At 41.0% G+C, this 11,685-nt stretch overlaps 2 protein-coding genes across 2 annotated transcripts in view; both read left to right on the top strand.

Moving 5' to 3' along the window:
- The first annotated feature begins 2,233 nt into the window (after positions 1-2,233).
- On the top strand, positions 2,234-7,547 carry serinc2 (serine incorporator 2). Its single transcript, XM_034545776.1, has 10 exons — positions 2,234-2,369; positions 3,764-3,925; positions 4,269-4,456; positions 4,621-4,700; positions 5,146-5,283; positions 5,455-5,624; positions 5,936-6,026; positions 6,128-6,287; positions 6,464-6,682; positions 6,786-7,547. The coding sequence occupies exons 1-10, from the start codon at positions 2,331-2,333 to the stop codon at positions 6,922-6,924; spliced, it is 1,386 nt and encodes a 461-aa protein (XP_034401667.1). The 5' UTR covers positions 2,234-2,330; the 3' UTR covers positions 6,925-7,547.
- A 2,471-nt stretch (positions 7,548-10,018) lies between these two features.
- The window catches only part of hivep3a (HIVEP zinc finger 3a), a 32,141-nt gene continuing 30,474 nt past the window's right edge, over positions 10,019-11,685 (top strand). Inside the window, exons 1-2 of the mRNA XM_034546115.1 lie at positions 10,019-10,124; positions 10,517-10,624. The gene's annotated coding sequence lies outside the window, so the exon portion shown is untranslated. The remainder of the gene's footprint in view (positions 10,125-10,516; positions 10,625-11,685) is intronic.

The following is an 11,685-nucleotide window of genomic DNA, read 5'->3' as shown; positions in this document are numbered from 1 at the left end:
GGTATATAATTAACCCGATACACCTGTAAAACACGTCACAATGGACTCCCTGCCACCGACAGGCCACAGGACAGTAAAAGGGAAAACATTGCATAGTAGCCTTATGATAAGGTCCTGGGGTTATTATGAAAATATCAATAATAGAAGAAGAGGTGACTTTAATCTGTCCCTTGAGAAATAAATAATGTAATAAAGCTGTTATGAGATTAACATCAAATTCATTAGGCTGTTCATTAACAAGTGCATTCATGTGAACCATGATTCAGTTTATTTTGTCTTATATTACAAGGCTGCCACTCTTCAGGGGGAAAAAGAAGGTGCAGAGAAGCTTTATCTTTGCAGTGATTATTCACGGGTGAACACCTTCACTGTATCTCTGAAGGTCAGACACTATAGCAGATGGAGGTTTTGCCCCCTGTTGCCTTAAAATCACCCTCTGACTTTTATTGTCACTCTTGTTTACCAACTGTTTGCTGCTATACTGGTGAAACGTAATCAGTATTATTCTTATTCACATCTGTGGCAATATAATTACAGTGTCTTTGCAATGGCCTTATTGTGCATGGGCTCGTGCTTTTTCATATGCTTTCTCCTTAGCAGGAACACAATAATTAGTTTTAATGTGCCATGCATATTACTTTAGGGTATTAATGTGTATAGCTACTGTATGTGTATGCTACTCCTAAAATAGGTTCACTCTCTTACAATACATTGAAAATGTACAAAGTATCTCACATACAAATATATACAAAACACAAGTAATGCAGAAATAGAATAAGTTGAGGGAAGAAGAGCAACTTCTTCTTTTAGAAAATATTGTACCTTTATTGTCAACCTAATGCTGTCCATCTGATTTCTAACTATGTAATTAGTTTGAAATGAAATGCATATCTCATGATGTCATTTAACTCACAATTCCCATCATTCTGCAAAACGGCCCATTTCCAAATATATATTATAATAGAAGTTGTAATTATTTTTACATTAAGTCAGCGTTCATAACTTTAATGTTGCAGCTAAAAGGAGGAACATTTAAAAGAATATATACTGCAGGGTAGCTAGTGATTTTCACTAAGACCTCAATTACGTGTTCTCTGAACTTATAAGGATATCTGTTGATTACACTTTGTTTAATTCATCTGAATCTCCAAAGTAACAGCAGTTAGCAAGTTAAAAGTGCAATATTTGCATATGAATTGTGGAGTAGAATAATTAAGTAACAGGGAAATAAATTCCAAAAGTACCTCAAAATGAATCACCGGATATAAATATTGATGCAAACATCACAACTTAACCAACATGACTATATTAAACCAACTTAACCAGAATTATACTATATTAAACCAACTTAACCAACATGACTATATTAAACCATTTACTGGCAGAGAATACAAAATAAGGCACAGACCTCATTTTCTCAGCGTGATTATAATGAAGGAGGAAAAGGAAAATATGGGGAGGAAAAAGATTGAAGCCCAGTGGCTGATTTGCTGACTTTGTTGCCAACTGATTTGTATTTCCTAGATTAGAATAATATAGGTGATGCTGCAGGAGGCAAAAAGCAACAACATTCTGTGGTAGTATAATATTAACAATAAAATGTGTAATACAGTCAATACATATTGACTGTAATACATGTATTGGCAATATTATTGCAATAAACATTCATTACAACAGCTGCAATGTAGGACCAACTTATTTTTCATACAAAGCTTTGTTTAAATAACCCTAGGTGGCAATAGATGAAACATGGTTGATTTGAAATCAATTGCTTTTGCTGTGGTTTAAAATATATATATATATATATATATATATATATATATATATATATATATAATAAATGTGTCATTGGACATTGTGGATAGTAGGTTTTTTTCCTTTGCACATTAAGATCCAGTTTATCAATCCTTTGAGGGGACAACTCACTAAATCAATCACAGACACTCAGCACTAAGTAAAGTCAAGATGCATTTCTTTCCGTCGGAAGTACAAGTTCAGTGTATCTGCCGTTAAAATAAAACTGAGATCGTAATATCAGGCGACAGCAAAAAAAACACATTTAATAACACTCTAAGGTTTCGTGGTGTTCCTGAAGTACATCGACTAAAACAATACGTAGATAAACAAACCAAAATAATATAACATGCCCCTGAAGTGCGCACGATTTAAACGGCGTAAGGGAAAAGCTTTTATTTTGAAGAGAACAAACGGGTTTCCTCCTATCCTCTTTTAATGAGGTTACTTGACACCGCCATTTTGTCTGAGTTTCTTCCTGTAACTTTTCGATATCTCACGACTCCCGTCCGAATTGTGAATTAAACTAAGCCAACATGGGTGCTTGTTTGGCAGTGGGTTCCCTTGCCAGTTGTGTAAGTAAACATATATCAGTTGTGTTGTTGTTTCATGGACTTAACGCGAGTATTTCACGACATATACTAACTAACGTATGTGTGAATATAGTTAGCTAGTTGAATAACGTTACTAGCTAGCTTAGTTAATGATAACCGGGACAACTTTTAGACCGACTTTGGCAAAGTATTATTTCTTTTTTTCAATCAATTACGTGAAAGTGGAAGTCAATTGACGGGTTTCTTGTTTTGTGTGAAAGCAGCTTTGTTGTCTTTTTGACTTTTATTTACAGGTGGCTCGTTTGGTAATGTATTGGAATGGATACAGTCAACAAGTAAAAGGAACGCGCGAGCTTGTTTATGAAAATGCGCCATTTACGGGTTGCTCTCAGGCCTTCGGGCCACGCCCCCTTCTGACCAGGGCGTTTCTGTTTCGTTTCTCTTTCTCATCGCAGTCTAGCTTTAGCTTTGCTATCCGAGTTGCACGTCAAGGTTATCCACACTAAGTTAATACCATTAACACAACAGGGGAAGGATACAATATACACTGACTACTCTATCACAGTTCTGTAAGGCCACTAATCTAAGATACCCGAACATGTTGGTGTTTTCCTTTTATCCCCATAACATTGACTGGCCGGCCATCAGTGGCATTTTTTCTTTTACTCTTTTATTTATCAAAAGAAGCTAAACCCCTCAAATGTTTAATGTTGTCTAAACACACACAAGCCACACCTAAAGGTATTGTAGAAATTAATAGGCAGAATGCTGAATTCAATCAGCAAACATTTGATAATTTTGAAGTTTTTGTTGTGTCAGAAAAGTATTTTTGAAACATGGCCTTATTCAAATTTGCTAAATAAAACCTGTAAAAAGCACTTTTATTGTTTACATCCTGTGTTATCAACTTGATATTTGGGGCATATTCCTCTTGAGTTCTTTGTTTGCCACGGCTAGTCCGAAACATGGTGACGGGATTCTTCTGTAATGTTAACACCAAAGGCCTGTGTACTCTGGTGCATACTCGTATTTAGTGAAGGGTGGCTGCTCTCCGCTCTAGTCTCCGCCTCAGTGCTTCAGACACCTCTCAGCCGTCTGCATCTGAATCATGCAGGAATCCTCTGCGATCCAGTTCACATCGCTGGCTGAGCGACAGAGAGATTTGTTATGACGGCAGCTCTAATCACAGGCCTGATTACTGCCTCCGTGGAAGCGTGCAGAAGAAGGAGAAAGATGGGCGTCCTGACGGCAGACGGTGTTATTTGTTCAGTTTATTTTTTGTCCAAACCACCATCGTTGCAAGCCATGCATGCATTACCCTGATTATCCCACACCCCAGAGCCCTGTCCCTGAGTTTCATAAAATATGAATCTGAATGAATGCCTAGCTAATTCTCTCCCTCATCTCTTCTCCAGGCGTCCTGCTTGTGTGGCTCGGCCTCCTGCCTCCTGTCATCATGCTGCCCGTCAACGTACAACTCCACGGTGAGCCGGCTGGCCTTCTCTTTCCTGCTGCTGCTCGGGACTCTGGTGTCCGTCATAATGATTCTCCCAGGCATGGAGGAGCATCTTAAACAGGTACATCATATATTCATTTGAATGGTCCACACTGGGCTGCTGCACCGGGCACCTTTTTTAATAGTTTCATAAGGACCATATATCTTTGCTGTTTTTTTTGGACCTACTTGTTATTTCCTATTCAAGAAAAAAAACCAACTGGAAAATAATTCAAAATGGTTTCATAAGGCTGTAACCCAGCAACAGCAATACTGTAGAGAAGCTGGATAGGATTATGGGTTTATTATTTTTTTTAACCAGTAGTCTCAGAAATAGTGGTTATTCAGTATCATAAAAACATGTTTGTTGACCCACTTCAATCTTTTCCTGTTGCCCACCCATTATTTCCTTTTGTGTGCTACAGATTCCAGGTTTCTGTCTCGGTGGCACGTCCATACCTGGCATAGACAACAAGGTGAACTGTGACATCATTGTCGGCTACAAGTCGGTGTACCGCATGTGCTTCGCCATGGCCTGCTTCTTCTTCCTCTTCTCCCTCATCATGATCCTAGTGCGCAGCAGCAAGGACCCCCGAGCCGCCGTCCAAAACGGGTTGGTATTGTTCACAGCCTCAGGACCACAGTCCTATGTGATGCAGGCCTGCTGCGCTCTGCTGGCCAAACATGGGGACTGCACACAAAAGATAGCATTTCAACAGAAAGTAAACATGCTTTTTCTGTGCGTACTTAGAATAACTTTACTTCTTCCCCCCTCAGTTTCTGGTTCTTCAAGTTCCTGTTGCTTGTTGGCATAACAGTGGGAGCTTTCTTCATTCCAGATGGCATCTTTAATACAGGTGTGAAGCTCAGACATCCTATTAGTAACTCATTAGTGGTTCCAGTTTCTTTATTGCCATGTTGCTTTCCATCAATACCATCCAGCAGCTCACACACACCTTCAGATCAATATGATGCGACTGCTTGCTTCACAAGAGCAAAGCTGCAGACTCTCGAGTAAAATTAGAGCTCAGAACTGAGCTTCAACAGTTCTACAAAATGTTTGTACCATGAAATACTGAATGCTGCAAAGAACTGAACGCTGGCATTGAATGCTTGCTCAAATGTTCTACCCTTCTTTCATGAACCGTTTGTACACTTTAAATTGTTCGTTCTGATGTTCATAAATAATAGAAGCATCCGTTTATATAACAAGCAGAACTGATAAATGTTGACCTACAATGGCACATGCTGCATTGAGCTACTAATAACCATGTCCTGAATTGTTTTTCCGTCTGGCCTCAGTGTGGTATTACTTTGGCATGGTGGGCTCTTTCTCCTTCATCATCATCCAGCTCCTTCTGCTGGTGGACTTCGTCCATTCCTGGAACCAGAACTGGCTGGAGAAGGCCGAAAACGGAAACTCCAAATGCTGGTATGCAGGTAGGTTTTAACGGAATTAATCAAATGTAGAATTCGAACCGGCAACGAATGCACACGTATGAAGCTTCAGACCACTCCTCAGAAGTAGGAAACACTGGCTGCACCACGTTTGAGTCGCGTGTCATGCGTTTGCTTAACGGCGCCACTCTTCGCTCGTGTTTTTCCTCGCAGCTCTGCTGACCTTCACCGTCCTCTTCTACGCCTTGGCTTTCACCGCCGTTGTGCTTTTCTACGTGTTTTATACCAAACCTGACGACTGCACCGAGCACAAGGTCTTCATCAGCCTCAACTTCATATTCTGCATCATCGTGTCCATTGTGGCCATTCTGCCCAAAGTTCAGGTAGTGAGACAGATGTTAATATGATATTTCAAAAAATGTATGGGCTACTAAAAGTTGATATTTGTGCCCTAATCCTCCAATGTACATACCAAATGATGATGAAACTTAATCACAATACTCTTATCAGTAACGAATGTATATTAGTAAGAAATGAGGACAACTTATATTTGATGCTTAATCCAGATGACAAGCTAATATGCAATAAACATTTGTCCTTGTGACCTTTTTCTCCTCTCTGAGCGTTGAAGAGAGTTTTGTTTTACTGGCACAGCCATTTATTTTCTAACTCGTCCCATGCCATGTCGCCGCAGGAGGCTCAGCCCACCTCAGGCCTCCTCCAGGCCTCCTTCATCTCCCTTTACACCATGTATATCACCTGGTCTGCCATGACCAACAACCCCAGTGAGTGACATGCCTTTTATTCAGAACAATGGGACTTTGGGAATGAGTAAAGAGAGAAAACACGCCCCTGTAACTGTTGCTTCCTGTGTTTCCGACCTCAGACCGGCAGTGTAACCCCAGCCTGTTGAGTTTGGTCCAGCCCGTGAGTCCAACTCCGCCACCAGGACCTGCTCCTACCGCGTCCCCTGGAGGCACCCAGTGGTGGGATGCACAGAGCATCGTGGGATTGACCATTTTCTTGTTCTGTACTCTTTTTGCCAGGTATTTTTGTAAAATAATAACTGCTGTTTTTAAGTGTCCACTTCTCAGGATTTGTCTTTTTATAGGAACATATTTTTATTTAGAAATGACCAGAAGCTCTTTTAGGTTAGTTTACATAGTGGAGTTGTCCTGTAAGTGTATGTCAACATGACATCATGTGCTCTCACCCGCCGCAGTATCCGCTCCTCCAACAACAATCAGGTGAACAAGCTGATGTGGACCGAGGAGGGCCAGGGTATGACCGCCGAATACGAGTCCGCGTCAGGGGAGGACGGCGGCGTCCGGCGGGCCGTGGACAACGAGGAGGAGGGAGTCACCTATAACTACACCTTCTTCCACCTCAGCCTCTGTATGGCCTCCCTCTATATCATGATGACTCTCACCAACTGGTACATGTAAGTATCGGTTTACAGAATTTCTTTTGCACTGCTCCATCAGAGAGGCCGTGGCCCTCTGCAACACACCGACTCCTCTCTGATTTTGTTCCCGGCTCTTCAGGCCCGACATCGACTACCAGGTCATGCAGAGCACCATGCCGGCCGTGTGGGTGAAGATCAGCTCCAGCTGGGCCGGCCTGGCGATCTACCTCTGGACCCTGGTGGCTCCGCTGGTGTGCTCTTCCAGAGACTTCAGCTAAAGAAATTTTTTTTTTAAAAAGGGGGTAGTCTTTCAACATGTTGCTGGTAGCCTGTTAAACCCTTTGTTTTAAAGAAAGATGGGTTAAGCTTCAAATTGATTATCTTGCACTTACAACTCCACATTCAACATTGAAGAATGAAAGTGTAATGTGCTTTGTTCTTAACTTGACTAAATGTTTATTTGTGCGCCTCGAGTTTAAACTTTCAGTTTTGAAGGAACATAAATTAGTTTGAGTCGAGCTTTATTCACACATTCCAGGCTTTCACCTCAGGTCATTTAATATCTTTCACTGTTACAAATATTCTAATTGAGAGCACCGTGCCTTTTTTATATAGGACAAGACCAAATGCAACTTAAATGATCCCTTTGGGGAATTGATGTTTTGGCTTTGTTTCGCTACAGTTATTTTAGTTGTTAATACTTTTTCCATTCATCTATGAATCAGTTGGATTTTATGGAAAGATGTTGCACACATTGGTTTAATGCTTTTTTTTTTATTACACAGCTTTGCCAAACAAATGGTGCCTTCTCCTAATTTGCACACAAGGACATGTTTTAATGTTGCGTCCTCAATATACTATTTGTTCACTTTTAATTTTAATCAATAAAGTTTAAATTCTATTTGTCTTCATTCTGAGTGTAGGCAACGTTTCTGCCCTGTAGATGGCGCCCTGGTCCATCGAATTAGACTGAGTGCGTAAACTGGATTTCATAATGTAAAATCTATTTAGACGTATGTGTCGATATATATATATATATATATATATATATATATATATATATATATATATATATATATATATATATATATATCACACACATTCTACTTTGTGAGTTGGTGCGTGTCCTCTCCAGAAACGGCAAACACAATGTCATCAAGTGTGCAGCGGGGATTTCCAAACGCTTCACTCTGCCCTCCCTCCATTAATCACATGATCCTGCTAAAATGTGATCTATTGTGTTCCTTCGATGCAGGATTCCCCAGTGTGCATGCATGCAGACACGCACGCACACACACACACACACACACGCATACATACACACACACGCATACATTTGGAAAGTAATGTAGAGGCACTGGGGGGGGGGGGGGGGAGAGTTGAACACTTCATTATACATCAGAATATCAATTCAAGGCTTGACAAATGACCGGCCTCTGAAGTTGAGCTTGGACGTCTAGTGACCAATCTTAGACGCTATACCTGCAACATTACGATGTACATTTCTGCCCACAGTAGTCCTAATATGAGTTGACACCTTCTATGACTTCTCCAAACTTGTTTTGCATATTTCCTGATTAATACAAATGTTTTTTTTTCCAGCTCTACTTTTTCCAGCTCTTTAAACGATTTGAAATTCTCTGTCGAACCACCCAAAATAACCAATCTTTTTTGGGCTCAGTAGGAAAATATGTTGTACTTCTGTAGACTAAATCAAATGTTAGCAACATTTGAACTGCAAATCACAGCTAATCGAACCAAACACAGCCCCGACGAAGCTAAAAAAAACTCTTATTAAAAAAAAAAAAGGATTGTTAAAAGTTTCTTATTATAAAAAGTAAGAACAAAAAATAAAGTCATATCATAACCGAGAGATGAACCCAAAAAGGGAACCAATCCGAGCGAGCGCTGATTGTTGACGTATAGAACAATTTAGCTCAGTGACCAGTTACATCAGTGACCTCTCCGTCCAACTCGTCTCTGTAACTCCAGCTCGCTCGTGCACGTTGCATTTACCATTTAGAGGCGAAAGACATCTGATGCATGGGACATTAACACCCCCTGCTGCACTATGGTACTCTCCTCACACACTTGGAGGAGAGTACTAGATGCCTAAAGTGATTTGGCCCTCAATGTGGCGGGGACAGTCCCTGGTCCGGCTGTGAGCGGCCGGCTGACCTAATGCTGTTATGTAATGCTGTATGAGGCGCTGATCAGTTGCATAAGCCAGTTATGGGATCATGCTCTGGTCGGGGTCTCACCACGCTCCTCTTGTTGTGTTTTGCCATTCTGCGGCCCTCCCAGCGGAGGCCCTTTGCCATCATCAACAGCAACGCCACGGCTCCTCCTTGGAGGGTTTTGAAGCACCTGGCAACCAGTTAAAAAACACGCTCTATGGAGCTGTGACACCGTGGCAACAGTCTTCATGAGACGTTTCTAAGGTTCATCTCTCACTTCACAGGTTTAGAGTGTGAGGGCCAAATAATGCGAGTACATCGCACATTCCTGGAATGTGATGTGAGTGTGATTTATATATAAGAAGGACATATTTTACATTTGTTCAAGTCAATGAAATACTTATAGAATCAAATACATGTTGGAGGAAATTTTTTTTAAATTTTTCTAATGTGACCACTTTGAGAACGAGATCAGATGTTGTGATCCCAGTGCTACTTTCACGTTTTATTTTGTTGTGTTTCATTGCACCATCTTTGTCTCCTGGTGCTCCAAATACGCTCTAAGAGACTTTCCCACACTGACTCGTCTAAATAATAAAAAAAATGATTAGAATTATAGAAAATGTATGAATCACTAAAGCAATTACGTTTATATTAGATTTTTTTTTTTTCATTAGATTATATCTGTTAAACCTGAATTTACGCAAATATGTGAAGCTTTCCTTTCCTTTTTTTTTAATCTCCAATACTAATGTTAGGGGGCGGGGTCTCGCGGTAGTGCGCGTGGGTTTCAGTTTCAGCAGCGTGCCTGTCTTGCGCTACAGCTGTGGCGGGATGTTGGCACAGTCAAGCTAACCGGAATAAGGCGCATTAAAACCGGGGTTTTATTTTCAAAATAAATGCGCAGACATCGACAGGTTTTTGAACACATGCATGCCTTTTCATTTTTCATGCGATTCGTGACATTATAGCGATATATAACGTTACCAAAAAAATAGCTTGAGTTTTTGAGATATCTCGTCATTGTTAGTCCGCTCGCGAACGTTTAGTATTTTTATTTTTTTTAAGCAGTGAATGACGTTATTTCCACTGACCCCATATGCCTCCTTTGCTACGTCGCCACGCTCGCTGGCTTTTGATGAAAAAGTTGTGCCCGGAAATGCTATGTTTTCTGTTTACCACGCGATGACAACGATGACGCGAGCGCGGCGGCATCAACTTTCCGTGCCGCTGCCAGCATCATATGGACCATGTTGTATTTACATCCATTATCCGGGCTGGGCGACTCACGTTGTTTGAAGGTAACAACTAAGATAAAACAGTCTGAAACGAAGCAAATAAAATTATAAATAAATAAAACTAGGTATCTGCAGCTGGAGGTTTCATTTTAAATTAGCTTAATGACTGTGTTAGGTGTTGCTGAACATGCCAGTAGCATTGTACTATCAAGTTTGCTACAGTTAAATATTAGTTAGTTATTTCCGGTGAAAAATACAATATTTTGCTATCAACCGCTGTCTGTCAGAGCTTCAGTTATATACAATATAATATAAAGCTGCATACACGTTACCAGTAGTTTCAAAGACAGACACGCACGTATTTAAGCTACACTTAGCGTTGTGATTCTTTTTTTCTTTTTCTTTTTTTTGTCAACGCCCCAACGCTCGTGTCTTTCCACTTTTATTTTTGAAAGCTACGTCTGAGGACTTCCTGTGTCGATCGAGACGAACGTCAGCTGACTTGACGCAGCTCGCGAAGCCCGTGGTCGCACCGCAGAGAAGTGAAGTTGAGCATCCTGCAGGTAACGTGATGTACATTCATGGTGTTACTGAGTTGTTGTAAATATTACAATATATTTGTGTCGCTTTCTTTCATTGTGAGGTTTCACGTGGTGTGGCAGGACGGCTGTTAGTATTCAGCATATTTTTTATTGTCGCTATATGTCCGGAATGGTAAGATAAAGGTAGCTAACGTTAAGATGGACAGCGTGACCAAAGCGAAGAAGGAGCGCTGTCCTGTGTGTACTGAATTATTTGGGCAGCGTGTTAGGTTGGGGTGTTCGGCTACCTGAACAGGTCCTGGGCTTGTCCAGTCCCAAAACTGGCTTCATTCATTGTCTGTGAGAGGGAGGAGGTGGATGAGGAGGAGGAGGAGGAGGAGGAGGAGGAGGTGGTGGAAAGCTGCGGCAAGTCAGCCAGTATGGGACATAACGAGACCGGAAGTGTAGTGATGTCATCTTCAAAATAAACGTCTTGAATTTGCCTCTTGTAGTAAAATAGACTAGAGTGCGCACGTTGCTCGTTTAGAACAGCTGGGGTGAATAGCCGTGTCGCAGTAGAAAACGGGTCTTTTTTTTAATGAAGCATGAGTAGAATTTGGTCGTTTTGTGTGTGTGTGTGTGTGTGTCTGTGTGTGTGTGTGTGTCTGTCTGTGATGCAGTGTCACTTTATTTGGAGGCTTTGTTATTCCCGTTAGCTTGACGCTGATTGTAGTAGAACAACTGCATGGTTCGGTCTGATGCTACTACGTAGGAGAAGGAAAAAAGAAAAAATTAATATGAATCAATATCGTCCGGTACTGCCACTGTTGCTTTGTTACACATGCGTGTTTTGTGTCTCGAATAATAGCAGCGACCGCCTGATACCCCGTTACACCATTTTGCAATCTCGAAAAAAAAAATGTACACTGGTGTATCATAATTTAGTAATGTGGCTTTTGGCTGTTTTGATTCGACCGCGTGCTCCGTTGCATTCGGCTACATCCCCGTTTGTAGCAACAAAAAAAAAAAACTCCATTCAAAAAAATGCATGTCCCGTTGAGAACATGCTGTGTTATAGACTATTGGTGTGTTCAATAATTTAA

Source organism: Cyclopterus lumpus, chromosome 11 (assembly GCF_009769545.1).
Source record: "Cyclopterus lumpus isolate fCycLum1 chromosome 11, fCycLum1.pri, whole genome shotgun sequence".
Lineage (NCBI taxonomy): Eukaryota > Metazoa > Chordata > Actinopteri > Perciformes > Cyclopteridae > Cyclopterus > Cyclopterus lumpus.
Note: the sequence above shows the minus strand (reverse complement) of the source record. Positions and strands in the feature narration are given on the sequence as shown.